General features: G+C 43.6%; 1 protein-coding gene across 1 annotated transcript in view; it reads left to right on the top strand.

The window, feature by feature from the left end:
* Positions 1 to 27,454, top strand: part of KCNK10 (potassium two pore domain channel subfamily K member 10) — a 160,433-nt gene that overhangs the window by 47,800 nt on the left and 85,179 nt on the right. The window contains exon 2 of the mRNA XM_049898380.1: positions 26,083 to 26,414. Within this exon, the coding sequence (XP_049754337.1) occupies positions 26,083 to 26,414 (332 nt within the window). The remainder of the gene's footprint in view (positions 1 to 26,082; positions 26,415 to 27,454) is intronic.

Raw genomic sequence — 27,454 nt, 5'->3', positions numbered from 1 at the left:
TCCGCAGTTCAAATCCACCAGGTGCTCCTTGGAAACCCTACAGGGCAGCTCTACTCTGTTCTATAAGGTCGCTGTGAGTCGAATCGACTCGATGGCAACGGGTTTGGTTTTGGTTTATAACATAAAATACATATTTAATATCAAATATATGTTATATGGAGCCCTGATGGCACAGTGATTAAAGAGCTTTGCTGCTAACCAGAAGGCTGGCAGTTCAAATCCACCAGCTGCTCCTTGGAAACCCTATGGGGCAGTTCTATTCTGTGCTATAGGGTTGCTATGGGTTGGAGCTGACTCGATGGCAATGGGTTTGGTTTGGTTATATATTATATATTTAAGTATATATTTATAAAATATATATAGTAATATTCTAAGAGCTGTGTGGAATAAATCAGAGGTGTTCAAACTTTTAGAACAAACTTTTAGAACCCTTCTCTCAAATGGAAGGATTTTGTTCTAAAAGTTTGAATTTTAAGTGGAAATTATATAGCTAGATAAATAGGCAGAGGTATAACATTCCATTTGAAGGAAGGTGTTGTTTTACAAGTGAGTGTCTCTGATCCATTCCCTGCTCTTGGATATTTTTAGTTTCAGGATGTGGTTCTTAAGCATTGTCGGTATTATTTTAACTTTAGACTCAAGGTCTCAGTTAAAATCTTTGTCTATTTTACCATCTGTAGAAAATAGCCCTTACAGTGTCCACAGAAACACAAATCACAAAACTAAAAGTCATAGAAAAGGAAGAGAGTTTATTCCGTGTTTTAAAATTTTATGTCTTATGTCTGTTAGATTTTCCTGACTGATTCAGTGCATAAATACGTTCCAGAAAGAATGATAACACTGTGATCCTTGTTTTTAGTTTGCATTTTTCACATCAAATTTTCCTGATGGAAAGTAACCGAAAAAAAAAACTTCAAGTGTGATAATCACTTTCTTCTTTAGCAGACAGCTGAGTTTGATAGATGAATCCAGCAGTTGTTCACTTGTGATAAAAGGAAATGTGAATTTTCTGGCACCTACACACACACGAAATTCTAGTTCCTGCCCAAATTTTAGATAGCTCATAAGCTTGACACCTAGAGCTGAAGTAGGCCTCAAGGGGTAGTGATGTCGTGTACGGCTAGCTGTGCAGGTTGTGCACTGTACAGCTGTGAATGGTGCCTCCTGGAGTTGTGCAACACAGAAGCCCTGTCAGGAGGTCATGGATTCCAGCCTCTGTTGATTCTTAAGCTTGGTAGTGCTTGCTGTCAGATTTCAAGGTAGTAAGGATAAGATGGTGTCATTTCCAGGATAGGACCTTTATGAGCTGCCATTACTTTCAGTTTGGGTATTTCTTCTGGAATCTTTGATGGGTACCTAGGAATAAAAGGGTAGTTTGTTTGATACCTTGTGCAGTTGTTCTGAAATGGAGGATCTGGGGATAGATGTGGTTCACCTTCCTATTAGTGGCTGATTGGTGACTACTTGCTGATTTGTTCTGGAAAATGCATGAAAAATATATGACCTCCAAGCCCTGGCTTTAGGCTTTGAGACATGGCATGGCTGCCTGCTCTCTGCTCCCAGTGGGCTAAATACAGTTCTGAATACCAAGGATTGAGATTTGGGGTGATAGAAGGATTTATTAGAACCAAACCAAGAAACTCAAAATAACTGTAAGAATTAATACAGAATCAAGGCTTGAGTTCTTCTTTCAGAGAATTTCTTGTAACAGAACGTGAAGGCAGCTGGGTGTCTTGATAGAGCCTGGAGTTTAGGACTGGATGGAAACTGAGTCTCCGGCAAATGATTTATTTTCTCTGGTTGAGGGGGTTGGACTAGCTGTTATCCAAGACCCCTCTCAGGTAAAAAATTATATTGTTAGTCTATAGGAAATTTCTTTGTTCTTTGATTGAATTCTTTCTCTCAGAGTATTTTTTTTTTATTAACTTTTATTGAGCTTCAAGTGAAGGTTTACAAATCAAGTCAGACTGTCACATATAAGTTTATATACATCTTACTCCGTACTCCCACTTGCTCTCCCCCTAATGAGTCAGCCCTTCCAGTCTCTCCTTTCGTGACAATTTTGCCAGCTTCCAACTCTCTCTATCCTCCCATCGCCCCTCCACACAGGAGATGCCAACACAGTCTCAAGTGTCCACCTGATATAATTAGCACACTCTTCATCAGCATCTCTCTCCGACCCACTGTCCAGTCCCTTTCATGTCTGATGAGTTGTCTTCGGGGACAGTTCCTGTCCTGTGCCAACAGAAGGTTTGGGGACCATGACCGCCAGGATTCCTCTAGTCTCAGTCAGACCATTAAGTCTGGTCTTTTTATGAGAATTTGGGGTCTGCATCCCACTGATCTCCTGTTCCCTCAGGGGTTCTCTGTTGTGCTCCCTGTCAGGGCAGTCATCTGTCGTGGCCGGGCACCAACTAGTTCTTCTGGTCTCAGGATGATGTAGGTCTCTGGTTCATGTGGCCCTTTCTGTCTCTTGGGCTCTTTCAGAGTATTTTTAAAAAAATTTATTTTTCTTATTGTTGAAAATGTACACAGCAAAACATACACCAGTTAAACAATTTCTACATGTACAATTCAGCGACATTAATCACGTTCTTCAAGTTGTGCTACCATTCTCACCCTCCTTTTCTAATTATTCTTCCACCTTTAATGCAAACTTGCTGCCCCCTAAACTTCCCATCCAACCTCTTGTTACTCAGAGTATTTATTGAATGCCCTTCATGTGCTAGGCACTGGGTATTACGGTGAACCAAACAAGCTAGGTCTCTGACCTCAAGGAGCTGACAGTTTGGTGAGAAGGTGGTGGGGAGATGGATAATAAACAGTAAATCAGAAAACAATAAAGAGTAATTACAATCATGATACCTGCTATAAAACCAAAAATATCAAACCGATTGTCGTTGAGTTGATTCTGACTTGTATTGGCCTTATCAGACAAAGTAGAACTGCTCCTTAGGGTTTCCAAGGAGCAGCTGGTGGATTTCAACTGCCGACCTTTTGGTTAGCAGCCAGACACTTAACCACGGTGCCACCAGGACCTGCTATGGTAGAGAATAATAGGGAGGTGCTGTGTAGAGTGGTCAGGAAAGACCTCTCTGAGGTGGTAACATTTAAACTAAGACCCAAAGGACCCAGCCATGGGAAGAATGGGGGAAGGGCCTTCCAGACAGAAACAAGAGCCTTTGTAAGTTGAATGCGGGCTGGAATACAGAGGGCTAGGGGTAGCGTTGTGAGATGAATTTAGAAAGGTGGGAAAAGGCCCTGTTATCAGACCTTGGAAGCTATGGCAAGGGGTTTCACTTTATTCTAGATACAATTGAGGGGGATACTGAGAGGTTTTAAGTAGGGAGAGATGGATATGCTTTATATTTTGAAAGACTTCTAAATGCTAAGATGAGAGTGGATGGAAAGGGAGTGAAAGTAAAAGTAGGGAGACCTGTTAGGAGCTGCCGTTGAGTCAACTCTGACTCATAATGACCTTATGTACAACAGAACAAAACGTTGCCTGGTCCTGTGTCATGCTTACGATCGCCAGCATGTTCCAGCCCATCACTGCAGCTATGATGCCAACCCATCTTACTGAGGGTCTCCCTGGCTGGTCTTCTACTTAACCAAACATGATGTTCTCCTCTGGTGATTGACCCCTCCTAATGATATGTCCAAGGAAAGCTAGTCAGACAGTGTTCTGTTGTGATCTATAAGGTTTTCACTGGCTAATGCTCAGAAATAGATTACCAGGGATTTCTTCCTAGTCTGTAGCTGTAACCAAGAGATGTGTGGTAGCCTGGACCAAGGATAGAGGTAGGGAGCTAGGGGACAATAGATTGTTTCTAGATCTATTTTGGAGCTAGAAATGACAGAATCTGGTAATGGACTATGTGGAGGAGTGGGGAGAGAGTAAAGGAGACCAAAAAAATAAAAAATAAGGCTGCATCTCAGGATCTTACGTTTTTGACTTGAGAAAACAGGATGTGTGTGAATATCATCCTGGGAGATGTGCCTTCTTTTTAGGTTGAGCTGGGCAATCTAGTGTAATTTGAATGTACAAAGTCTGAAATATGATTGAGATATCCAAACGAATAGGAGGCAGCTCCAGAATGAATCTGGAGCTCAGAGGATGTTTTAGGCCTGGGTATATAGATTTTGGGGTCATCAGCAAGTAGGTGGTATTTAAAACCATGGACCTGGAAGAGATTCCATGGGGAGGGAATGTAGAGAAAACAGCCTATGGAAGTCCAACATTTAGGTAGAAGAAGAAGACTTGGCAGAGTGGATTAAAAAAGCCAGAGAAGTTGGAGGGAAATCTTGAGGGCATGGTGTCATAGAGGCCCAAAGAGGGAAGCATTTTAAGAAAGAGCAAGTTCTTCTTTGTGGAGTGCTATGAAGAAGCCAAGTAATATATGGCCATGACCGTGTCCACTGGATTTGGCAATGTGGCAGTAGTGGTAATCCTGAGAAGAACTGTGTTGGTGGGAGGAAAGCACAGCTGTTTTTCCTTGGGTTTACAATTGTTATTACCCACCCAGTTTAGTACTTAACTACATTTTTGGCCGGTCATTTTGAGTTGTTGTGTTCCTCTTGTCCTTATAATTTAGGGTTTCCAGATAAAACACAGAATACCCAGTTAAATTTGAATTCCAGAAAAAAAAAAAAACAAACCCAAATTTTTAGTATAAGTATGTCCCAAATATTGTATGGGACATACTTATGCTAAAAAAAACTATCCAAAATTCAAATTTAACTGGCCGTCCTGTATTTTTATTTGCTAAATCTGGCAACTCTACCCTAACTAGACTGCCACATAGAAGCTACCATATGATTTGCTTCTGGGTTTAGCCACCAGGGCCAACAAAGAAAGGCAACCTTGAGGGACATTATCTCTGGTAATAGCTTATGCTTCTGCAAAGTGCCCTTAGTGCACCCCATAGAGTGCTGAGCACATAGTAGGCTCTCATCAAATGTTGTTTTGATAGAAACTGTGTATGTGCTTTTGAGGAAATTATCTGACAGAGATTCCCCAATGGAAAAAAACCCTGGAAACTGTGGTACAACTTAGAGAACACCATGGAATGGGCCTCACTTGGAAGGTCCCAATGAATTAAGTGGTGCACGCAGCACTTTTGGCTGTGGCTTGAGGAACTGAGTACCGAGTAGGTATGATATACTTACTCTTTAGCCCTAATGGCTGTGGTACGAATGGATTTGCTGAGTTCTGTGACTCTCAGTTCTATCTGCTTAAGTGCCACTGGCTGTTGAGAGGCCATTAAAAAAAAAAAAAAAATCTTTAAATGAAAGGAGACTCTTGGAAATGCCCACAAATTCCAAGAGAGCCGGGCTGAGTCATTCAATGTTTTAATTGGTCATGCCAGTTCCTACACCTTCCTTTTTCCTTCCTTTCTGTGAGATGGAGGAGATATAACCACAAGATTGTATTTCATATGATCTCTTCAGAGAGAAAATTTCAAAGCAATTAAATATGAGTTGAATCCAAAATGTATGATGAATTAAATATCAGCTAGAATTTTTCTATGAAGATTCTGTTCCTGGGCTAAAAACCAAGAACCCGGAGATCAGATTTAACTACTCATGTAAAATGGTTTTCTCACTTGTGGTTTTTTTCCTTCAAGATTTGTGTTTACAAGGATCTTGCATCAACATGGCATTAACATTCATTTATATAGCAGGCTGAGTGTAGTACTTTCATTCTACACTAATTCATTGAGCCCTATGGCGTACCATTCTATTGCATGATAGAATTTTGAAGGAACAAGACTTAGTCATTGAAAATACCTTTCTTCAACAACATAAACAGCGTCTATACATGTGGACCTCACCAGATGGAATACACAGGAATGAAATTGATCACATCTGTGGAAAGAAATGATGGAGAAGCTCAATATCATCAATCAGAACAAGCCCGGGGACTGACTACAGAACAGACCATCAATTGCTCATAGGCAAGTTCAAGTTGATGCTGAAGAAAATTAAAACAAGTCCCTGAGAGCCAAAGTACAACCTAGAGTATATTCCCCTGAATTTTAGAGACCATCTCCAGAGTAGTTTTTTTTATTCTAGCCACTTTATTTATTTTTTAAATAGTTTTTATTGTGCTTTAAGTGTAAGTTTACAAATCAAGTCAGTCTCTCACATAAAAACTTATATACAGCTTGCTACTTATTCCCAGTTACTCTCTCCGCCATGAGACAGCCCCCTCCTTCCTTCCACTCTCTCTTTTTGTGACCATTTTGCCAGCTTTTAAGCCCCTCTACCCTCTCATCTCCCCTCCAGGCAGGAGATGCCAACATAGTCTCAAGTGTCCACCTGAACCAAGTAGCTCACGCCTCACTAACGTCCCTCTCCAACCCATTGTCCAGTCCAGCCCATGTCTGACGAGTTGGCTTCGGGGATGGTTCCTGTCGTGAGCCAACAGAAGGTCTGGGGGCAATGATCACCAGGGTCCTTCTAGTCTCAGTCAGACCATTAAGCCTGGTCTTTTTATGAGAATTTGGGGTCTGCATCCCACTGTTCTCCTGCTCCCTCAGAGGTTCTCTGTTGTGTTCCCTGTCAGGGCAGTCATCAGTTGTAGCCAGGCACCATCTAGTTCTTCTGGTCTCAGGATGACGTAGTCTCTGGTTCGTGCAGCCCTTTCTGTTTCTTGGGATCGTTATTATCTTGTGTTTTTGGTGTTCTTCATTCTCCTTTGATCCAGGTGGGTTGAGACTCATTGATGCATCTTAGGTGGCTGCTTGCTGTCATTTAATACCCCAGATGCCACTCTTCAAAGTGGGATGTAGAATGTTTTCTTTTCTTTTTTTTTTTAATAATTTTTATTGAGCTTTAAGTGAACGTTTACAAATCAAGTCAGTCTGTCACATATAAGCTTGTATACACCTTACTCCATACTCCCACTTACTCTCCCCCTAATGAGTCAGCCCTTCCAGTCTCTCCTTTCGTGACAATTTTGCCAGTTTCTAACCCTCTCTACCCTCCTATCTCCCCTCCAGACAAGAGTTGCCAACACAGTCTCAAGTGTCTACCTGATACAAGTAACTCACTCTTCATCAGCATCTCTCTCCAACCCATTGTCCAGTCCCTTCCATGTCTGATGAGTTGTCTTCGGGAATGGTTCCTGTCCTGGGCCCTGGGCCGACAGAAGGTTTGGGGACCATGACCGCCAGGATTCCTCTAGTCTCAGTCAGACCATTAAGTCTGGTCTTTTTTATGAGAATTTGGAGTCTGCATCCCACTATTCTCCTGCTCCCTCAGGGGTTCTCTGTTGTGCTCCCTGTCAGGGCAGTCATCGGTTGTGGCCAGGCGCCATCTAGTTCTTCTGGTCTCAGGATGATATAAGTCTCTGGTTCATGTGGCCCTTTCTGTCTCTTGGGCTCATAGTTATCGCGTGACCTTGGTGTTCTTCATTCTCCTTTGATCCAGGTGGGTTGAGACCAATTGATGCATCTTAGATGGCCGCTTGTTAGCATTTAAGACCCCAGACGCCACATTTCAAAGTGGGATGCAGAATGTTTTCATAATGGTATTATTTTGCCAATTGACTTAGAAATCCCCTTAAGCCATAGTCCCCAAACCCCTGCCCTTGCTCTGCTGACCTTTGAATGTTCAGTTTATCCCGGAAACTTCTTTGCTTTTGGTCCAGTCCAGTTGAGCTGACCTTCCGTGTGTTGAGTATTGTCCTTCCCTTCACCTAAAGTAGTTCTTATCTACTAACTAATCAGTAAAAAACCCTCTCCCACCCTCCCTCCCTCCCCTCCTCGTAACCACAAAAGTATGTGTTCTTCTCAGTTTATACTATTTCTCAAGATCTTATAATAGTGGTATTATACAATATTTGTCCTTTTGCAACTGACTAATTTCACTCAGCATAATGCCTTCCAGGTTTCTCTGTGTTATGAAATGTTTCACAGATTCATCACTGTTCTTTATCGATGTGTAGTATTCCATTGTGTGAATATACCATAATTTACTTATCTCTAGAGTAGATTTGATGCATTGAATGCTAATGACCAAAGAGTAGATGAGCTGTGGGATGACATCAAAGACATCATACATGAAGAAAGTAAAAGGTTCTTAAAAAGACAGGAAAGAAAGAAAATACCAAGATGGATGTCAGAGGAGACTCTGAAACTTGCTCTTGAACATAGAGTAGCTAAAGCTAAAGGAAGAAATGATGAAGTAAAAGAGCTGAACAGCAAATTTCAAAGGGCTGCTTGAGAAGACAAAGTATTATAATGAAATGTGTACAGACCTAGAGCTAGAAAGGGAAAAGGGAAGAACATCCTTGACATTTCTCAAGTTGAAAGAACTAAAGAAAAATTTCAAGCCTTGAGTTGTAATATTGAAGAATTTTATGGGCAAAAAAATTGAATGATGCAGGAAACATCAAAAGAAGATGAAAGGAATATGCAGAGTTGCTATACTAAAAAAAATTGGTTGAGTTCAACCATTTCAGGAGGTAGCATATGATCAAGAACTGATGGTACTGAAGGAAGAAGTCCAAACTGCACTGAAGGCATCGGTGAAAAACAAAGCTCTGGGAATTGATGGGATACCAGCAGAAATATTTCAACAGACGGATGCGACACTGGAAGCATACGTTCGTCTGTGCCAAGAAATTTGAAAGAGAGCTACCTGGCCAACCAACTGGAAGAGATTCATTTTCGTGCCCATTCCAAAGAAAGGTGATTCAACTAAATGTGGAAATTATCGAACAATATCATTAACATCACATGTAATTAAAATTTTGCTGAAGATAATTAAGAACAATTGCAGCAGTCCATCAACAGGGAACTGCCAGAAATTCAAGGTGGGTTCTGAAGAGGATGTGGAATGAGAGATATCACTGGTGATGTAAGATGGATCTTGGTTGAAAGCAGAGAATACCACAGAGATGTTTAACTGTGTTTTGACTATGCAAAGGCATTTGACTGTGTGGGTCATAAAAAATTATGGATAACATTTCGAAGAATGGGAATTCTAGAACACTTAATTGTGCTCATGAAGAACCTGTACATAGACCAAGAGGCAGTTGTTTGAACAAAACAAGGGGGTACTGCATGGCTTAAAATCAGGAAAGGTGTGTGTCAGGGTTGTATCCTTTCACCATAATTATTCAACCTGTATGCTGAGCAAATAATCTGAGAAGAGGGATTATATGAAGAAGACTGTGGCATCAGAATTTGGAGGAAGACTCATTAACAACCTGTGATATGCAGATGACACAACCTTGCTTGCTAAAAGTGTAGAGGATTTCAAGTACGTATTAATGAAGGTCAAAGACTATAGCCTTCAGTATGGATTACTCCTTAACATGAAAACAAAAATCCTCACAACTGGACCAATCAGCAACATCATAATAAATGGAGAAAAGACCGAAGTTGTCAAGGATTTCATTTTACTTGGATCCACGATCAACACCCATGGAAGCAGCAGTCAAGAAATCAAAAGACATGTTGCTCTGGGAAAATCTACTGCAAAAGACCCCTTTCGGAGTGTTAAAAAGCCAAGTGGTGACTTTAAGGACTAAGGTGCGCCTGAGCCAAGACATGGTATTTTCATTCACCTCAGATGCATGTGAAAGCTGGACAATGTGTGAAGAAGACCGAAGAAGAATTAATGCCTTCAGTTTGGCGTTGGTGGAGAATATTGTGTATCCCATGGACTGCCACCAGAAGCAGGAACAAATCTATCTTGGAAGAAGTACAGCCAGAATGCTCCTTAGAAAGGAGGATGGTGAGACTTCGTCTCATGTACTTTGGACATGTTTTCAGGAGGCACCAGTCCCTGAAGAAGGACACCACACTTGGTAAAGTTGAGGGTCAGCGGAAAAGAGGAAGACCCTCAATGAGATGGATTGACACAGTGGCTGCAACAATGGGCTCAAACATAGCAATGATTGTGAGGATGGCACAGGACTGGGCAGTGTTTCGTACTGTTGTGTATAGGGTTGCTATGAATCGGAACCAACTCAATAACACCTAACAACAAAATGTGCCAAGGAGCCCTGGGGATGCTGTGGTGAAAGCAGTTAGCTGCTATCTGAAAGGGCAGTGGTTCGAGCTCACTAGCCGCTCCCCAGGAGAAAGATGTGGTAGTCTGCTTCAGTAAAGATTACAGCCTTGGAAACCCTATGGGGCAGTTCTACTCCGTCCCATGGGGGTCGCTATTAGTCAGTATTTACTTGATGGCACTGTTTTTTTTTTTTTTTTCTTGTGTATGTGCCACTATTCAATATGTAATTTGTCTTTTGGTGGTAGATTTTTAAATAATGTCTCAGGTTCTTATAACTGTGGAGTTTGCACTGAATACTTAACTGTGACTACCTCATCTCCTAGAGATTTTGCTGGGGTAACAGATTTGGATCTGAAGATCTGTGAGAGAGTGGTGCTGAGGGAGAGGGAATTAAACCTTGAAAATAACACCGAAGCAAGCTTCTGTACACACTGCTTTATGACCTGCTACTTGGGGAGTGGAGTCCTTTGGTGGTGCAAATGAGTAACACGCTCAACTAGCAAACAAAAGGTTGGAGATTGGAGTCCACCCAGAGCACATTGGAAGAAAGGCCTGGCGATCTACTTCTGAAAAGTCAGTCATTGGAAGCCCTGTGGAGCACGGTTCTACTCTGGCACCCATGGGGTTGCTGTGTGTTGGAGTCGATTCAACGGCAACTGGCTCGTTTTTTACTTTGGGAGCAGCTGAAGGGCCAGCACAGCAGCTTGGCTGGCTTCCATGTGATCCATGTCAGAATCTAAATGCTCCCTAAGATTTTGGATGCCTTCTCCAGGTTCTGAGTGCTGGGCCTTCACTAAATTCCATGGGGGTGAAGGTACCTACTGGCTCCTCATTTCATCCGTTCTGGACAGCTGCGATTCTACTCGTCACCTTGTGGCCTCTGTACCTGAAGCACAACAGGCATTCAGCAAAGGCTTGTCCAGTTCATTCTGCAAACATTATTTGAGCTCTTATCGTATGCTGTGCTCTGGGATTAGGAGTATGGCAGATTCAGAGATGAAGGAGCCCATCTTCAAGGGGCAGTTTGAGGAACTTACCCTCTACCAGGAGGAATTACTACTGAGCCAGGACTAGATTTTTTTGGGGGTGGGATGTTGGTCTAGTTAGCTGGTCTAGGCTGTGTTCAGCAGGTTTCTGGTGTGGGAAAAGCCCCCAGAAGCCTGGATCAGCCCGAGGAACTCCTGGCAGCTCTGAATCTTACCTTAATCAGACCCTATTTTATCCCCCAGGAGTCCCTGCGTGGCGCAAATGCTTAAGCGCTCGACTACTAGCTAAAATGTTGGTGGCTCAAATCCATCCAGAGGCGCCTTGGAACACAGGCCCTGCAGTCTGCTTCCGAAAGGTCACAGCCTTGAAAACTCTATGGAGTAGTTGCGCACATGGGGTCACCATGAGTCGGGATCAACTCTACAGGAACTACAACAACAACGATGACATTTTATCTCCCAAACCCAGGTGCTTCTGGAGCACGCTAAGTCGTTTTGTTGAAGGAAATCCACTTCCCCAATTTTTTTTAGTAAGTCGATTCCTTGAAGACTTCACTAATTAGAGCTATTAATATTTCAAAACACCTCTTCTGATGAATGGATTTGTACGTTTTCTACGTCACTGCCTCTCCAGCCTCGTGAAGAGCAATGTGGGTGTCCTTTTCCCTTTTAGGTTTCTCTCTTCCTCCAGCCCACGCTCGCTCGCTCGCTCGCTCGCTCGCAGCCTCTGATAGCTGTGTTTGCAGTCGTTCTCGGAAATGTTGCTGATGTCGGCAGCACTGATACTGTATTAGAGGAGCCGTTTTAGAGGAAATTACCCAGAGGGCGATACTGAAATACAAAACCATTTTGCCTGGTATTTTGTAGAAACCCCTTTTCTCCCTTTGATGGATCTTGTTCGTTTTTGCAACTTAGCAGGCTCAATGAAAGAAGAAGTATGTAAAAATTTTTTCCATCTAAGTTGTTTGTAGGAGGCTTCAGTGGCTATGAAATGAACAAGGAGCACTGGCAGGTGAAGGCGGCTGAGGCTACTTGCAAAGCAGAATGCACTGGGGTGTCGAGCTCCCTCTCAGGGGCTCTGGGGAGAAGGGCAAAAGTGACGATCCACCATATTCCACATAAATAGTCTGTTCTTAAAAGTATATAAATATAAATAAAAGCCTATCTTAGAGACCTGTAGACCTTGGTGTTCAAAAGCTTTCTGCAGAAAATCCTTTCATAAAGTAAACACTGATCTTGCTGAGTAGGATTTCTGTATACAACTTGAGATTTCTTTATAGAGGTACACCTACATCTTTACACTTACCCTGACAGCAGGCTCTGACCAGGGAGCCATGGAAGGATTGCTCAGTGTCATCGAGGGACAGTTGAGGGAAGAAACTATGAATTCAGAGTGGCAGTGATCCCTGATGCTGTTCAGTTTCTCTAGCAGTGTTTAGCAGTCTGCATGCAGACTCTGAACAGAGAGAAGGCCATTCTATAGAAGGGGCATTTCCAGGAGGAGTCTCTGGGTGGGTGGGTGGGGGGTGCAAATGATTAATATGCTCAGTTGCTAACTGAAAAGTTGGGTGGTTGGAGTTTACCCAAAGGTGCCCCGGAAGAAAGGCCTGGAGATCTATGTTCAAAAAAATTAGCCATCGAAAACCCTATGGATCACGTTATGCTGAGTGAAATAAGTCAGTTGCAGAATGACAAATACTGTATGACCTCATTTGTATAAAAAGACAAGAAAAAGCAAATGTATAGAGACCAAAGTCTGTTAGCAGTTACTAGGGGTGGGAGGAGTGGGGAAAGAAGTTTGTTGGTGATGAAAAATCGCATTGATTAAGGGTAGGGTTGCACAGCTGATTATTGCAATTGCTGTCAATAAGTTGTCCGCCTGTAAGAAGTTGAATTGGCAAAAGTTGTATGATAGATATGTTTACAACAATAATCAAAAAAAAAAAAAAACAAGTGTAGCTTCTCAGCCTGTGTATGTACAACCAAAAACCTTATGGAATTTGGTTTCTTGGTTTAGGGTCATGGCTTTATGGGAGATACCAGTTAATTGCCCTAATAGTATGTTTAGTGCTTCTGCTCTATCTCCTAGTTCATTGTATAGTACCTGGGGTCTTAAAAGCTTGCAAGCAGCCATCCAAGGCATGACGATTGGTCTTATTTGCCTGGAACAACAGAGAAAGAAGGAGACTCAGGATATGGAAGGGGAAGAGGCTAATTGCCTCCATGGACAAATTCCTCATTTGCCATGACACCAGAAGAACTGGATAGTGCCTGACTACCAGTATTGAACATTTTGATCAAATATTCTATAGAAGAATCCTGACAAAAAAGGGGAAAATGTAGAACAGAATTTCAAATTCTCATGGACTCCAGACTGTCTGGAGCCAAGGGTGCTGGATGAACCCCTAAAACTATTGCCCTGAAATAATCTTTAAAACTTAAACCAAAAATATCACTTGAAGTCTTCTTAAAACCAAATAACAGTTTAGCTTAACTAGTGAAAAAGGTCTGCCTTGAGCGTTATGCTCTTTTGAGAACTACCTATATAGGATCAAAGTGTCAACAGCAACTCAAAAGATTAGATAGGAACTTGAGGGGGGCAGTGAGTTTATGTTAATGAGGGAAGAGCAACACAGAAAAGGAGGGTGAGAATGGCTGCACAGCTTGAAGAATGTAATTAATGTCACTGAATTGTACATGTAGAAATGGTTGAATTGGTGTATGTTTTGCTGTGTATATTCTCAACAACAACAAAATAAAATTGAAAGAAAACCCTAGGGAGCATAGTTCTACTCTGGCGCACATGAGGGTCGACAGCACCTAGTTTTTTTTATTTCTAGGTAGCTTCAGGAAAAGACAAAAAGAAATGAAGTTAAGTCTGTTAGCTAAAGAGTGAAGTGTTGAACATGAAATCTAAGCGAGGTGAATTTGAACCACTAACCACTAACCACTGCCGTCAATGACAATTAAACGGATTCTAGAAGACTCATGTTCTACAAGACTAGCAATTGGAGCCCTGGTGGTGCAGTGGTTAAGAGTTTGGCTGCTAACCAAAAGGTCAGCAGTTCGAATCCACCAACCACTCATTGGAAGCCCTATAGTGCAGTTTTACTCTGTCCTATAGGGTCTGCAGTATAAAAAAGAAAATTATAGGAAACTTTTCAGAGAGTGACCCCTAACTTTTCCTCTATTATGCTTTTCAGTGGTCGGTTCATCCATACCAATAATAATATTAATAACTATGAAAATAAATTAATACAACTTAACCCGGTATTCACTAGGTGGCTAATAGGTGCCCAGCACAATACTCCATGCTGCAGAAATGCCAATGGACAACATACGCACAGCTTCTGGAGCCCTGGTGTCCCAGTGGTTAAGAGCTCAGCTGCTAACCAAAAGGTTGGCAGTTTGAATCCACCAGGTGCTCCATGGAAAACCCTATGGGGCAGTTTTACTCTGTCCTATAGGGTTGCTATGAGTCAGAATCGACTTCATGGTAATGGGGTTGGGCTGCCCTTACAGAGTTTATGATGGGGTAGAGGAGATAGAAGTCAATGGACATTTCAAAATAGAGTGAGAATTTTCCTGGTAGAGGATGTACAAGATGCTATGGGAGCCTAGTGCACATGGGGAACAACTAAACAAGATGCGGAAGAGGTCAGGGACAATTCCTACAGGAAGTGCCTTCCACGCCAAGAGGTAAGGATGAGAAGGAATCAGCCAGGGTGGTGGATGGGGGAGGGTCTCAGGCAAGGGATAACTTGGGTGATGTCAGAGTCTGGATGGGAAGCGTGTAGAGGACGAGGGGGTGAGGTTAAGCTGGAGAAGGAAGACAAGCCCAGAGCACACAGGGCATTGAGAACTGTGTCAAGGGCAACGGTAGTCACTGAGTGGCTTTAAGTAGTCCCAAGATTGGAGTTTTAGAAGGATCACCTGACTGTGGTGTGGAGACTGGATAGCAGTTGCTGTAGGGCTGACTCCTGGCAACCCCATGTATGTCAGAGTAGAACTGTGCTCCACAGAGTTTTCAATGGCTGATTTTTCAGAAGTCGGTCACCAGGACTTGAACCTCCAACCTGTCAGTTAGCAGGGGAGTGTGTTAGCAGTTTGCGCTACCCAGGGACTCCAGAGGCTGGTTAGGAAGTGAATTATGCATGAAGCCTGGTGAGGAGAGATAACTGCTTTTGATAAGGCACCTGGAAGACCTCTATCTCAAAGGAATGGACGTCTGACAATAGAATTTAAAACACTTGGCCCCTGGGTAAAGGAGATATTTTGGAACTGCAACTGCCTGTATGATTTTCAATCCCCAAGGGAGAGAAAAGATCTTTCATTTTAAAAATGCTCTAGTTAATTTAAACTGTGGGAGAAAAAGCTTAGGGCAGGAGGCAGCAAATATTATGCAGGAAGCATTTTGGAATAAGACAATAAACCTCCAGCTGCTGCTATGCTACCTTTAGGACTTTGACTATGGAGGCAAGATAAAGAATCCATCTTTCCAAGATGGCAGAGTCCGTTGGGAGAGCCACCAGGCAGGCAGCCCTGGGCTCTGAAAGATGACCAGTCCAGTGAGATACAATGGGCTGTTCTGACAGCACATACAAGGAACAGCTCTGGTCCTGTGCTGTTTGTGTCCTGGGTGTGCTGAGGATTCATTTCAGTGTGGGCATAATAAAAGCATCCCATCTGCTACCAGAACTAGGCCTATAATGCTTAGAAGTTCTAGAGCAGGGGTTCTGTTGAAGAGGGGTTTCTCGGCAGCCAGAGAGAGAAAATGGAGCTACAGAGTGGTGATATATGACAGTAATTGGATCATCAAACCCATACTGAGACCTCCAAAGGACGAATCTTTGTGAATGGTGCTGGAGGCACAAACCAGAGTAGGACCCACCTTCTCTGACATCTCCTCTTTTCCACTCTAGTTTTTTCTCATTCTGCTTTGTGAATTTCTCCCCTCTGCTGTCCCTTAAATGTTGCTGCTCCCCTGAGCGCCATCCACCACTCTTTTCTCATTCTATATCTCTCTCTGGACTATTTCATCCCATCCTGTGGCTTTCGTACCACTTATATGCCAACCACTTTCAAACCTAGGGTTCCAGCTAGATTCCCCCCTGAGTTCCAGACCCTTCTGCCTAATGTCTACTAGACATCTCCATCCAATGTGATACGGTTGCTGCAAACCTAATTGTCTAACACTGGGCTGTACCTCTAAGCCTCCTGCACTTCCTATTTTAGAGAAAGGCACCATGTTCTTCCAAGCCAGATACCTGGGAGTCATTCCAAACCCATCCCTATTCCTACTTCTCACTTTCTATCAATCACCAAGACCTGTAAATTTTACTTCTTTAACAACCCTTGCTTCTGATCCTCCTCTCCATCCCCTATGCTACCTCTTGAGTTGAGGCCCTCCATAATCTATTCCAGAAAATTCCCAGCCATGCTCTCAGTTGAAGATCTGTTGCTTCTCCAGTCTTTCTTTCACACCGCTGCCAAAGTCAGCTGTGGCCCCTCTATCCATGTTAACCTTGACGGTTTCCCAAGCTCATTAATATGACTTACAAGACCCACCATGATCTCCCATGCCTGTCTTTCCAAATTTATTTTGGGGGTAGTCCTCTTCACACCATGGAGTCCTGACACACAGACCTGGTATAATTTTTCAAACATCCCAGGCTGATTCATGGCTTAGTGTCTTTGCATCCATTGCTCCCTTTTGCTGGTCTGCCTTCCTCTTTACTTCCCCCTGTCCTCTGGCAGACACCTAATCCTTTTTCTATACCCAGCTCAATGGGCACCCCTTCTGGAAGTCTTTTCTAGTATCCTCTTTGGTAGAATTGAATGCTCCCTCTTCGTGTCTCTCCGTACCCTGTTCATGTGTCTAGCATAGCATCTGCATACTTTGTTGTGTTTATTTGCGTAGTTCATACAGCTCTCACTGCTTTCTAATTGTGTGAATGGTTCATGTTGATTGAGTGTTTGCTTTGAACCAGGCACTGCGCAATATGCCCTACATTATTGCATTGAATCTTCGCAACAGTGCCACCACTTCTGTACCTTGCCAAGTAGGAGGGAAGGAAGCCCAGAGAGAGGACTGGCTGATGTTTCCTGGAAATGATAGCGCCTGCAGTGGCACTCAGACATATGATGAGGGTAGGAATGGATGACCATTGAAGTCTTACCCTTCCCTGTTTTTTGTAAACCTGAAAGTCTCATTCTCTGACTCTGTTTGCTTCTGGAGAAGGCCCCTGACTTTGTGCCATGACCTTCATTTATAAATACAAGAAGAGATTTGGGGACCATCAGAAGCTGTTTGCTTACTAGTCCTGAGAGGGAAGTCACTGGTCCTTTGAGCCCCAAGTGAACCCAGCTCCCTCTGTCCTCTTCCCAGGTGAGGAGAGCACTAATGGAGCAGGGCAAGAAAAGTCTTTCAGTCTTTGGAGCCTTCAAATCCAAGTTGATGCTGTTTGGTCCTAGTCAGGGGGGAAGACTGGAAGGAAATTCTGCCTGCCTGGTACCAGAGGGGTGACTCACCAAGGGTGATTCATACCATTTAATAGATTTTTTTTTTTTACCTAAGAAAGATTTTATACCCATGAGCAAAAGAGAACCGTCTAGCCCTTCATGAAGAGAACAAGAATGCACGGGGCTGAGTGTTTGGAGTACAGTGAAGTCAATTACTGCCATGTCTCCTTTCTCTTTTTCCCTAGCAATTGGGAAAGCCATGAAGAACTCTTTGGACTGTTTACTTTTCCAGAACCTTAACACCCCGACTCAGGGAACCTGTCTATGGAAAAACACACAGTAGTGCCAGGGATGCTCTTGTCTGCCAGGTAACTGTGCAGTTGAGCTTTCTTTTGGGCGGGTGTGTGAACTTAATCTCATAAATGCTGGCCTAAGGCAAGTTTGTCGGTGGATGAGTAAACATATTCAAAAATGGAGCAAATTGTAATTAGGAGCCACCCAGTTGTAGGTGTTACGCTAAGTTCCATGTTGGAGGGATATACATAGAGAAAGGGCATCTAATCAGACTGGGGAGTGAGAAATCATGAAGAACTTCACTGAGGTGGTAACACAGGAAGTGAGTTTTGAAGTATGAGGAGGAGTTAGCCAGATAAAGAGTCGGAAGGAGAAAGCAATCGAAGAAGTGAGACCCGTTCCTCTGGGAAGGCCCATAAGGGGACATCAGCGGTGGCTGAGTGTGTGTGGGCCTGGGTGCTGCTAGGTTTGTTGGGGCAAAGGTTGCTTCTGTTGGCGTGGCGGTAGGTGAGGCAGGAGAGACAGGTAGCTGCCAGGTCCTGGAAGGGTGAGTCTTGGTGCAAGCTTGGAGCCTGAACTTTACTCCGAATCTCCGTGGTGTCTTTGGAGGATCTTGGCACCTTGGAAAACTCCACCTGACTGGGCTGTGGAGGATGGATTCCAGGGGGTCAGGACTGAAGGCTGTCACAGTGACTCAGGTGAGAGAACACGAGGGTCTGGACTAAGGAGAGAGGAGAAGATGGATGCAAGACAAGGTGGCAGAATATTCTTAGCTCCCTCTTCCTCAGCTGTTTCCTCTCTCCTGGGCTTTCTGTCTCCATAGGATCCCAGTCATTTCGTGTTACCATGGTTTCCTCCATCTGGAAGCAAAGCCTGAAGTTCTAAAGAGGGCTAGAAGGAGAGGGCAATGCTTAACCCGGAGGAGAACCTCTCCTGTGGTGGAATTTCAGGACCGTGCCTTGCTCATTTGATGTGATCGAGCACCATCACCATTCCTACTGAGGCCAGTGTGCCTGTCTCCCAGGCGTGGCTGTCATATGGGAAAGGTTTGACTGCTGGGGTATCTGATTGAGAAGGAGCACACACAGTCTCTGCTTTTCTCATAGGCAGGTGACAGCTGAAACCAGCTGCTGTGACAAGGCGGGGCTAGGGCACCTGCCGTCTTCCCACTCCCTACCCACCGACCAGCCTGAAGTCTGACTCTGGCCCATGAAGCCTTTTGGGACTGAGCTTTAACTGGGGCCCTTTGAAAGCTTTAAGCTGCCAGCACAATTGGCCCTGGAACCATTCCAGACCTGGGAGAGGAGGGTGCGGTGTTCTCTGCCTTCTGTAGTCACAGTTGTACTTTGCCTGGATCAGCAGGCAGAGTCACGTTGCTGTGTGATGGTGGCACCTCTGAGGTGGCTGCATTGCATGTTTCCAAGAGACCCTGAAGCCTTTGGATGTCATTCATTGCCTTGGTGGTATTGGTGAGAGGAGGCTGTTGGGGTGAGGTGTCTGAAGATGTATTCAAGGACACCACTGCATATTAGCTTGTGGTAGGCTGGCCAGTGTCACTTCTCTGGGCCTCAGTTTCTCCCCTGTCAAGGAGGCAATAATGATCACTGCCCTCCACACAGGATTGTTGTGAAGATAAAATAAGTTCAAGCATGTGAAAGATCTTTGTCGCCTGTCCCACTACCTCTGGCAACAGGGATGTGTCTCATTCATTTACATATTATTCCCAGTGCCTAGCATGGTGCCCAGCAGACTTGAGTGTTTGTTGATTGAATGAATGAATGAATGAATGAAGTCTAAGGGGCCTGGGAAAAGCCAATAATGTAATATCAATAACAATATTTAATAAATATAAAAAGTAATATTTATAGTAATAAATATAAAGAATAATATTTATAATAATAAGTATAAAGAATAACAAAATTGCTAAGAACTTGTCAGCCAAAGAACAGGAAATTTCTACGTGTATCCCAGTATCCACCCATACTTAGGTAAAGATGGAATATGCTAACATTCCTGAGGAAGCATTTTGAAATGAAAATTAACTAGTTATTCAGCATTTCCTTTCTCCTTAATTCTTGGCAGCATTTTTGCTGCCAGATACTTTTCTGTTGGAGTCTTGAAGGATGATGGCCCATTACTTTATAGGTACCATCCATTATTGATACATTATATGGGGAAACCTCCATCACTGCTAGGAAACCGAAGGAGTCAGTCTGGTAGAATGGAAAATATTTTTATGTCCGTTGGAAACAAATGCCTTTTCCATTTTGGAAAAAAATGGTCCCTTTCACCTGGAATTGCTTTGTTTCTTATTTTCCTGTTTCTATTTTTTTTTTTAATTATCAGAGGAGAACTGACTTTAAAGTCAGATTATACTAGTTTTAATTCTGGCTCTACCACTTTCTACTTGGCCTTGGCTTAGTCATTTGACCTCTCTGGGGCTCAGTTTCATAATCCGTTAAGTGGGGTTGTGTAGTGGCCATGAGCTCTCTTGCAGGGAGGGTAATTGAGCCCTGGCTGCTGCTCTGAAATCTACCGCTAGGCTTGCACCGGGCATGAATCACACATAGGCTACTCTCAGCGAGGGACTAGGTGTGGGGAGGCTACTAAGTCTGGTCTCTTTCTGGGAGACACAGGACTGCTCTGATGGCTGACTTTGGCCCAAGATCTCCTTGTTGGCCTTCCTTAGGCCGCAAGCATTCTAGGATGCATACGCCTATCCTTTCTTCCCTGTATCCTTCCCTTGGGGTCAGAATTACACTGTGTGTGATGGCTGTCTTGATTTCTCTCATACATGTATTTCTCCTAATAAAATCTCGGTACATTTAGTTCTGCCTTGACATTTGCTTCTTGGAGGGTGTGACCAACACAGGATGGCAATACCCCGTGGCGAGGGCCCAATGCAATGATGTAACAGAGTGTTTATCTGAGTGCTGGGTCCGAACTAATGCTCAGTAAGGGCTCCCATCACCACCACTCCCGCCACCATCAACGTGATGGTCATCTAGCCAGTTTTACTTCTTGGTTGGCTCCAGGCACAGAGACCTCCAGGAGTGTATCCCAAGCCACCAGGCAACTTTGTATTAGTGTGAGAGCTACTGTGGTTTCTGAGACAAATAAATGGATTAATTTCAATCCCCTTTGGAAATGTATGCAACCTAAGGAAAAGGCACCGACCAAATCCTTTGCCAGCCATGGAAAAGTGCAGTTGTATTTGCTAAAGGAACCAATTCCATGTTAATTAAATGCACAAAAGGTTTTGTAACATTTTCTGGCCCCAGCCAGCACTCCTGACATCAAAACTATTCTCCAGTCGGTAAACTGGGGCGGTTCATTTGTTGTTTCCAAGAATCCTGTGTGTGTGTGTGGAGGGGCGGGGGTGGCAGAGTGGGGTAGGGGGAAGTAACCACTATTATTCACATTTCGCAGATAAGTAAACAGAGAAACTAAGTGACAGTTTCAGGGCCACCCAGTCACTGACAGGTTTGGGACTGAAGCTCTGGGTTTTGCTCTGGTGCTTTGGAAGCTCAGGGGTTGGTGAGTTCTGTTCAAACTCTGCTCCCAAGGACAATCTGTTCGCAAAGTGGCACCAGGAACTGGCTCGAGTGTGAAAAGACCCTTCTTGAGTCCAGTTCCACCCAGCCCCACTAGAAGCTCTGGAGTCCTCCACAGTGCAGATCAGTGAGGACACAGTCCCAGCTCTACCAGGCCTCCGTGCCCAGGCATGGTTTGTCACCTGGTGAGGCTTCATCCTAAAGTCAGTGACCTGGCACTGTGGTGTATGCCCCAGGTAGACAGCAGAACCCTGAAGCTTGGCAGGAACTGCAACATAGCCCAGCCCCTTGTGTCTATTTGGTGCTAAACCAATGTCTCCTGTGGTGATTTCAATAGGGCTTCTGTTTATAGCCTGAAGGAAAGGTCATCATTATCGACAACAGATAACAAATGTTTGCTCCATGCCAGCCACTGTGCCAAAAAATGGAGATGCAGCAATTAAAAGATGAGCTTTCTGACCCCTAAGAGCTTCTAGGCTAGTGGGCAAGACAGGCAGACTGTGTCTGCCTGGTAAAGACCAGGAGGACTTCACAGAGGAGGCAGCTTTAAGCTGTCACTGAGAAGGATGAGAGTTTTCCAGGCAAATGGGGTGAGAAGGGGTTACTGGCTGAGGGAGCAACATCTGTGAAATCACAGAGGTGTTAAAAGAGCATTGCTGAGTTTGTCAAGGTTGTTTTGCATTTGATACTACTCTTCCTCAATATATGTGTGGTCTGGATGTGTTAATATTCCTTTCTTCCTTCCTCCCTCCTTCTCTTCCTTCCTCCTTTCTTTCCGCCTTCCTTCCCTTCCTTCCCTCTTTCCTTCAACCATTATTGATTGGACACCCACTGTGTGTCAGGCTCTGTGCAGGGCACTGGGGACAACTGAGGTGACAGGTAGATATGGTATCTGTCCTCATGGAGCTTTCAGTCTAATGCAAGAGCTGGACAAGTAAACAGGTTCTGTGGCACAATGGTTAAACTCTCAGCTGAACCACCAGCCACTCTGCAGGAGAAAGATGGGGCAGCCTGCTTCCGTAAAGATTACAGCCTTGGCATGGAAGCTTCATAGGCACATCTGAACTCCCTGAGGGACAGAATTACTGGGCTGAGGGCTGGGTCTTGGGGGACATCCAGCTCAATTGGCATAACATGGTTTATAACGAAAATGTTCAACTTCCTACCTTGGTGAGTAACGTCTGAGGTCTTAAAAGCTTGTGAGCGTCCATTTAAGATACTCTACTGGTCTCACTCTATCTAGAGCAAGGGAGAATGAAGAAAACCAAAGGCACAAGGGAAAGATTAGTCCAAAGGACTAATGGACCACAACTACCATAGTCCCCACCAGACAGAGTCTACCATAACCAGATGGTGCCCGGCTAACACCACTGACTGCTGTGACAGGGTTTACGATAGAGGGCCGTGGACAGAGCTGGAGAAAAAAGTAGAACAAAATTCTAACTCACAGAAAAAGACCAGACTTACTGGTCTGACAGAAACTGGAGAAACCCTGAGAATATGGCCCCTGGATGCCCTTTTAACTCAGTACTGAAGTCATTCCTGAGGTTCACCCTTCAGCCAAAGATTAGACAGGCCCATAAAACAAAATGAGACTAAATGGGCACAGCAGCCCAGGGCAAGGTGGAGAAGGAAGGAGAGGACAGAAAAGTTGATAATGGGAAACCCAAGGTCAAGAAGAGGAGAGTGTTGACATGTTGTGGGGTTGGAAAACAATGTTACAAAACAGCATTGTATTAATTGTTTAATGAGAAACTAATTTACTCTGCAAACCTTCATCTAAAGCACAATTTAAAAAATTAAAAAAAAAAAAAGATGTCAGCCTTGGAAACCTATGGGGCAGTTCTGCTCTGTCCTATAGGGTCACTATGAGTGGGAATCGACCCAATGGCAACAGGTTTGGTTTTATTTTTTATCACCAACACTGCGCAGTGAGTGCTGGGCAAGGGAGACCTACCTAGCTGGAAGGGGTATTAGTTTTCCATTGCTACTGTAACACATAAACACAAACTTAGTGGCTTAAAACAACACAACTGTATTATCTTACAGACCTGGCAGTCGGAAGTCCAGAATCAGTCTCACTGGGCCAAAATCAAGGTGTTGGCAGGACTGGTTCCTTCTGGAGGTTCTAGAGGAGAAGCCATTTCCTTGCCTTTTTCCAGCTTCTAGAGGCCGACTGCATCCCTTGGTTTGTGGCCGCATCGCTCCTCTGCTTCCATTGTCACATCTACTTTCTCTGACCCTCCTGCCTCCTTCTTATGAGGATCCTTGTAATTACATTGAATCTATCTGGATAACCCAGGACGATCCCTCCCATCTCAAGATCCTTAATTTAATCACAACTGCAAAGTGCTTTTTGCCATGAAAGATAGCATATTCTCAGGTTTGGGGATGAGGATATGGATATTTTTGGGGAAATTATTCTGCTTATCACAGAGGGTCTAGGAGAAAAGGGGAGGAGGTGGTCCCAGAAGTGGTGTTTAACCTGAGATTTAGTGGGTCAGAAGCTGGGCAAAAGTGGAAGCTGGAGGACACTTAGGAGGCTGCTGAATTGGTCCAGGCAAGACAAGATGGTGGTCTGGATGAGGCTGGTGGCGTTGGGGTGGTAAGAGGTGCAAGGGATTGAAATGCACTGGGGAGGTAGAATGAATGGGAGATGCACCCTAGACAAAGCTCACCTTAGTATCAACAAGGGCAGCTAAGAACCCCAATGTGGTGTCCTTAGAGAAGGGTTAGCAAGAGCATCTACTGTGAATCGCCAAAAGAATGAATAAATCAATTTAGAGGAAATATACATTTGGACACATTATTAGGAAAGGCCAGTCTCTAGAAAAGAGCATCATGTTTGGGAGGTAGAAGTCCAGTGAAAATGAAAGAAACTGTCAACGAGATGGATTGGCACAATAGCCGCTACGATGGACTGAAACGTATCAATCATCATGAAGATGGCATAGGACCGGGCAATGTATCCTTCTGTTATACTTAAGGTTGCCAAGAGTCAGAGCCAGCTTGAGGGCAACTAAAAACAAGAAGCAAGAACATAATGTCCTGGTTGCTGATTCTAATTTATAAATCATTCAATCAGAGATTCCAGAGAATTTTGTATTCTTGTTAGTCAGAGGGAAATTCGATGATTTTATTTGATAGAGTGATAGACAGTAAAAGGCTGATTCTTAGTTTTCAAAGTGAAAAGCTGATTTTGAAGTTCTAAAAGGAAAGGCAGATGTTTACAAGCCCATTTCTTCTAAGTGGCCACCCCTCTGGCCAGGTATTGTCAGGGTCATTGGTGTTTTGAACAAGGATGACATTTCTGACCTTCTATTCACCCCAAGTTTCCCAAGCCAGAGGTTCAGCAGCTTGGCTCCCACTGGAGTGGAGTTGTTTGCCCTTACTTAGGTAATTAGGTTTGTCTCTCCTAGTACCTTATTTACACAACAGCCAGGCTGCACCCTGACAGACGCCATCATAAGAATTAGGATAATAAAGGCAGAACAGAATCTAAGAGAAATGGCCGTTTGTTGCTGCACATCACAGACTTCCGTAATGTGTTAGACAGCGTTACATGTACAACATTACCACGAACTTCCTGTCATTACAGAAAAGCCTCCAGCTTAACTTATTTATTTCCAAAGTAATGAAATTGCCCTTACAGAGAACAGGGACCTTAGAGAATTCTATGTGTCTCGAAAACCAGAGGAAACTTCCTATCCAGTGGCTTACTGGAAGAAAATAGAAGAAAAAATTCTGTTACTAACAGATCAGGATAAACACCAAAAACCAGACTTATTGCTATCAAGTCAATCCCAGCTCACAGTGATCCTATAGGACAGAGTAGAAACTGCCCCATAGGGTTTCCAAGGCTGTCAATCTTTACAGAAGCAGATTGCCACATCTTTCTCCTGCAGAATAGGTGATGGATTTGAACCACTGACCTTTTGGTTAGTAGCCAAGTGCTTCACCACTGCTCCACCAGGGCTCCTGAGATCAGTGGTAGTTATATCTAAGTTATTGCCTTTTCTATTGAGAAATACAGGTAGGATACATTTTGTTATTATTATTATAGGAACCCAGGTGAATTGACATAAAATACCACTCAACATTCTCTTCTCTCATTAAGGCCACCTTTCTTTTCCTTCACTCTTAGTCGTCTCTGGATATTTGAACTTTTTTTTATTGTGTCTGTTTTTTTGACACTTCTCCCTCATGGTGCTCTCACTGTTCTTTTTTTTTTTAAATTTCGGTCCCCATAACCCTGGATAAGAGGATGTTTTAATTTGTTTTATGTTCATCTTTCCTTTGCTCTTGATATCACCTAGACTTCAGTACTTGGATAGGGTAGTTAGGTATCTCTCTCCTATTTCCTGCGCAAGTTGAACAATATTTCTGTTTTTCAAATACGGAGTTTTGTCATGTATTTTATCTTTTGTTTAAACAAGGAAGCTAAGGGAAGATCTAAATTATAAATAATAGAAAGATGGCTTTCAAATTTGGACCTGGTAGAAAAAAATACAAACATTTCAAACTCAATTAATACTATTTTTTTAAAACCAGGACTCCTGGGGCTCAATGTTAGAACTCAAGCCATCACCTAGCAACTGATCAAATGCCTAACTAAAGGCTTTGTGCACACATTTTTAATCCTCAAATTTAAAAGCTGGTTTAAGCAAGACATCTGTGCTTTGTTTCTGACAAGTTTTGTCTTTCGTATTTATAAACAAACTCTTTTCCCCTCTCCCCTTCCCCCACCCTTGTTTCCTCAGTGGCTGTTCCCTCAGCAGCACCTGCCTGTCAGCCCAAGAGTGCCACTAACGGGCATTACCCGGCCCCACGCCTCGCCATTTCCTCCCGAGCCACGGTGGTAGCCAGAATGGAAGGTGCCTCCCAGGGGGGCCTGCAGACCGTCATGAAGTGGAAAACAGTGGTCGCCATCTTTGTGGTCGTGGTGGTCTACCTTGTCACGGGGGGTCTTGTTTTCCGGGCACTGGAGCAACCTTTTGAGAGCAGCCAGAAGAATACCATTGCCTTGGAGAAGGCAGAATTCCTTCGGGATCATGTCTGTGTGAGCCCCCAGGAGCTGGAGACATTGATCCAGGTGAGCCGAGTGGGGGTCAACCATAGAACAACCTGTAGGGAGAGAGGAGAGCATTCATTTTGTCTTTCTGGGTCCTTGAGTTTTGCCTTTTGCTAAGCTCCTCCTGGTGGGCAGGGAAGTCCTCTTTTTAATTTATTAATCTCTAAATCGAGGCTGAGGACAGTCACACTCTCCACATCAGAAGACTTTGTGATGATCACTAGGTGAGCAGTGGCCATGTGGGTTTCAAGAGGACTGAGCCCTAGTTCTGACTTTGGCATAACCCTGCTGTATGACTCTTAGCAACTTGGAACTGTCCAAGCCTCAGATTCTGCAATGGAAAAATGAATGGTTTGGGTAGAATCTCTAAGGTTCCTTTGAGCTCTGTGTAGCTATTAAGTCAAAGTGCAATAGAAATGCCTGCTGTTCTTCCCCAAAATAATTAGTGTTGACTCTCATTCACTAGAATTTCATTCCCTAAAGAAAGCATGCATGGTGTTAAGTCCTACACATTTTATTATCCTATGGAACAAATAACTCTGAAGCCCATTCTCAATGTAAACATTTAATTCCCCAAACTGGCAGGCAGCCCAATGCTATAGCTGTCAGACTGTGGTCAGGGAGAGAATAGATTTGACACATTCAACACTAATGACCAAAGACCAGATGAGCTGTGAGATGACATCAAGGACATCATACATGAAGAAAGCAAAGGGTCATTAAAAAAAACAAAGACCAAAGTGGATGCCAGAAGAGACTCTGAAAATTGCTTTTGAATGCTGAGTAACTAAAGCAAGAAATAATGAAGTAAAAGAGCTGAACAGAAGATTTCAAAGGGTGGCTTGAGAAGACAAACTAAAGTATTATAATGAAATGTGCAAAGACCTAAAGTCTTTGCACATTTCATTACAGTGAAGAACACACTCAGCATTTCTCAAGCTGGAAGAACTGAAGAAAAAATTCAAGCCTTGAGTTGCAATACTGAAGGATTCTGTGAGCAAAATATTGTACAGAACAGGAAGCATCAAAAGAAGATGAAAGGAATACACAGAATCACTGTA

Source organism: Elephas maximus, chromosome 10, assembly GCF_024166365.1.
Source record: "Elephas maximus indicus isolate mEleMax1 chromosome 10, mEleMax1 primary haplotype, whole genome shotgun sequence".
Classification (NCBI taxonomy): domain Eukaryota; kingdom Metazoa; phylum Chordata; class Mammalia; order Proboscidea; family Elephantidae; genus Elephas; species Elephas maximus.
The sequence above is the reverse complement of the archived record's forward strand: the minus strand, read 5'-3'. Positions and strand labels throughout refer to the sequence as shown.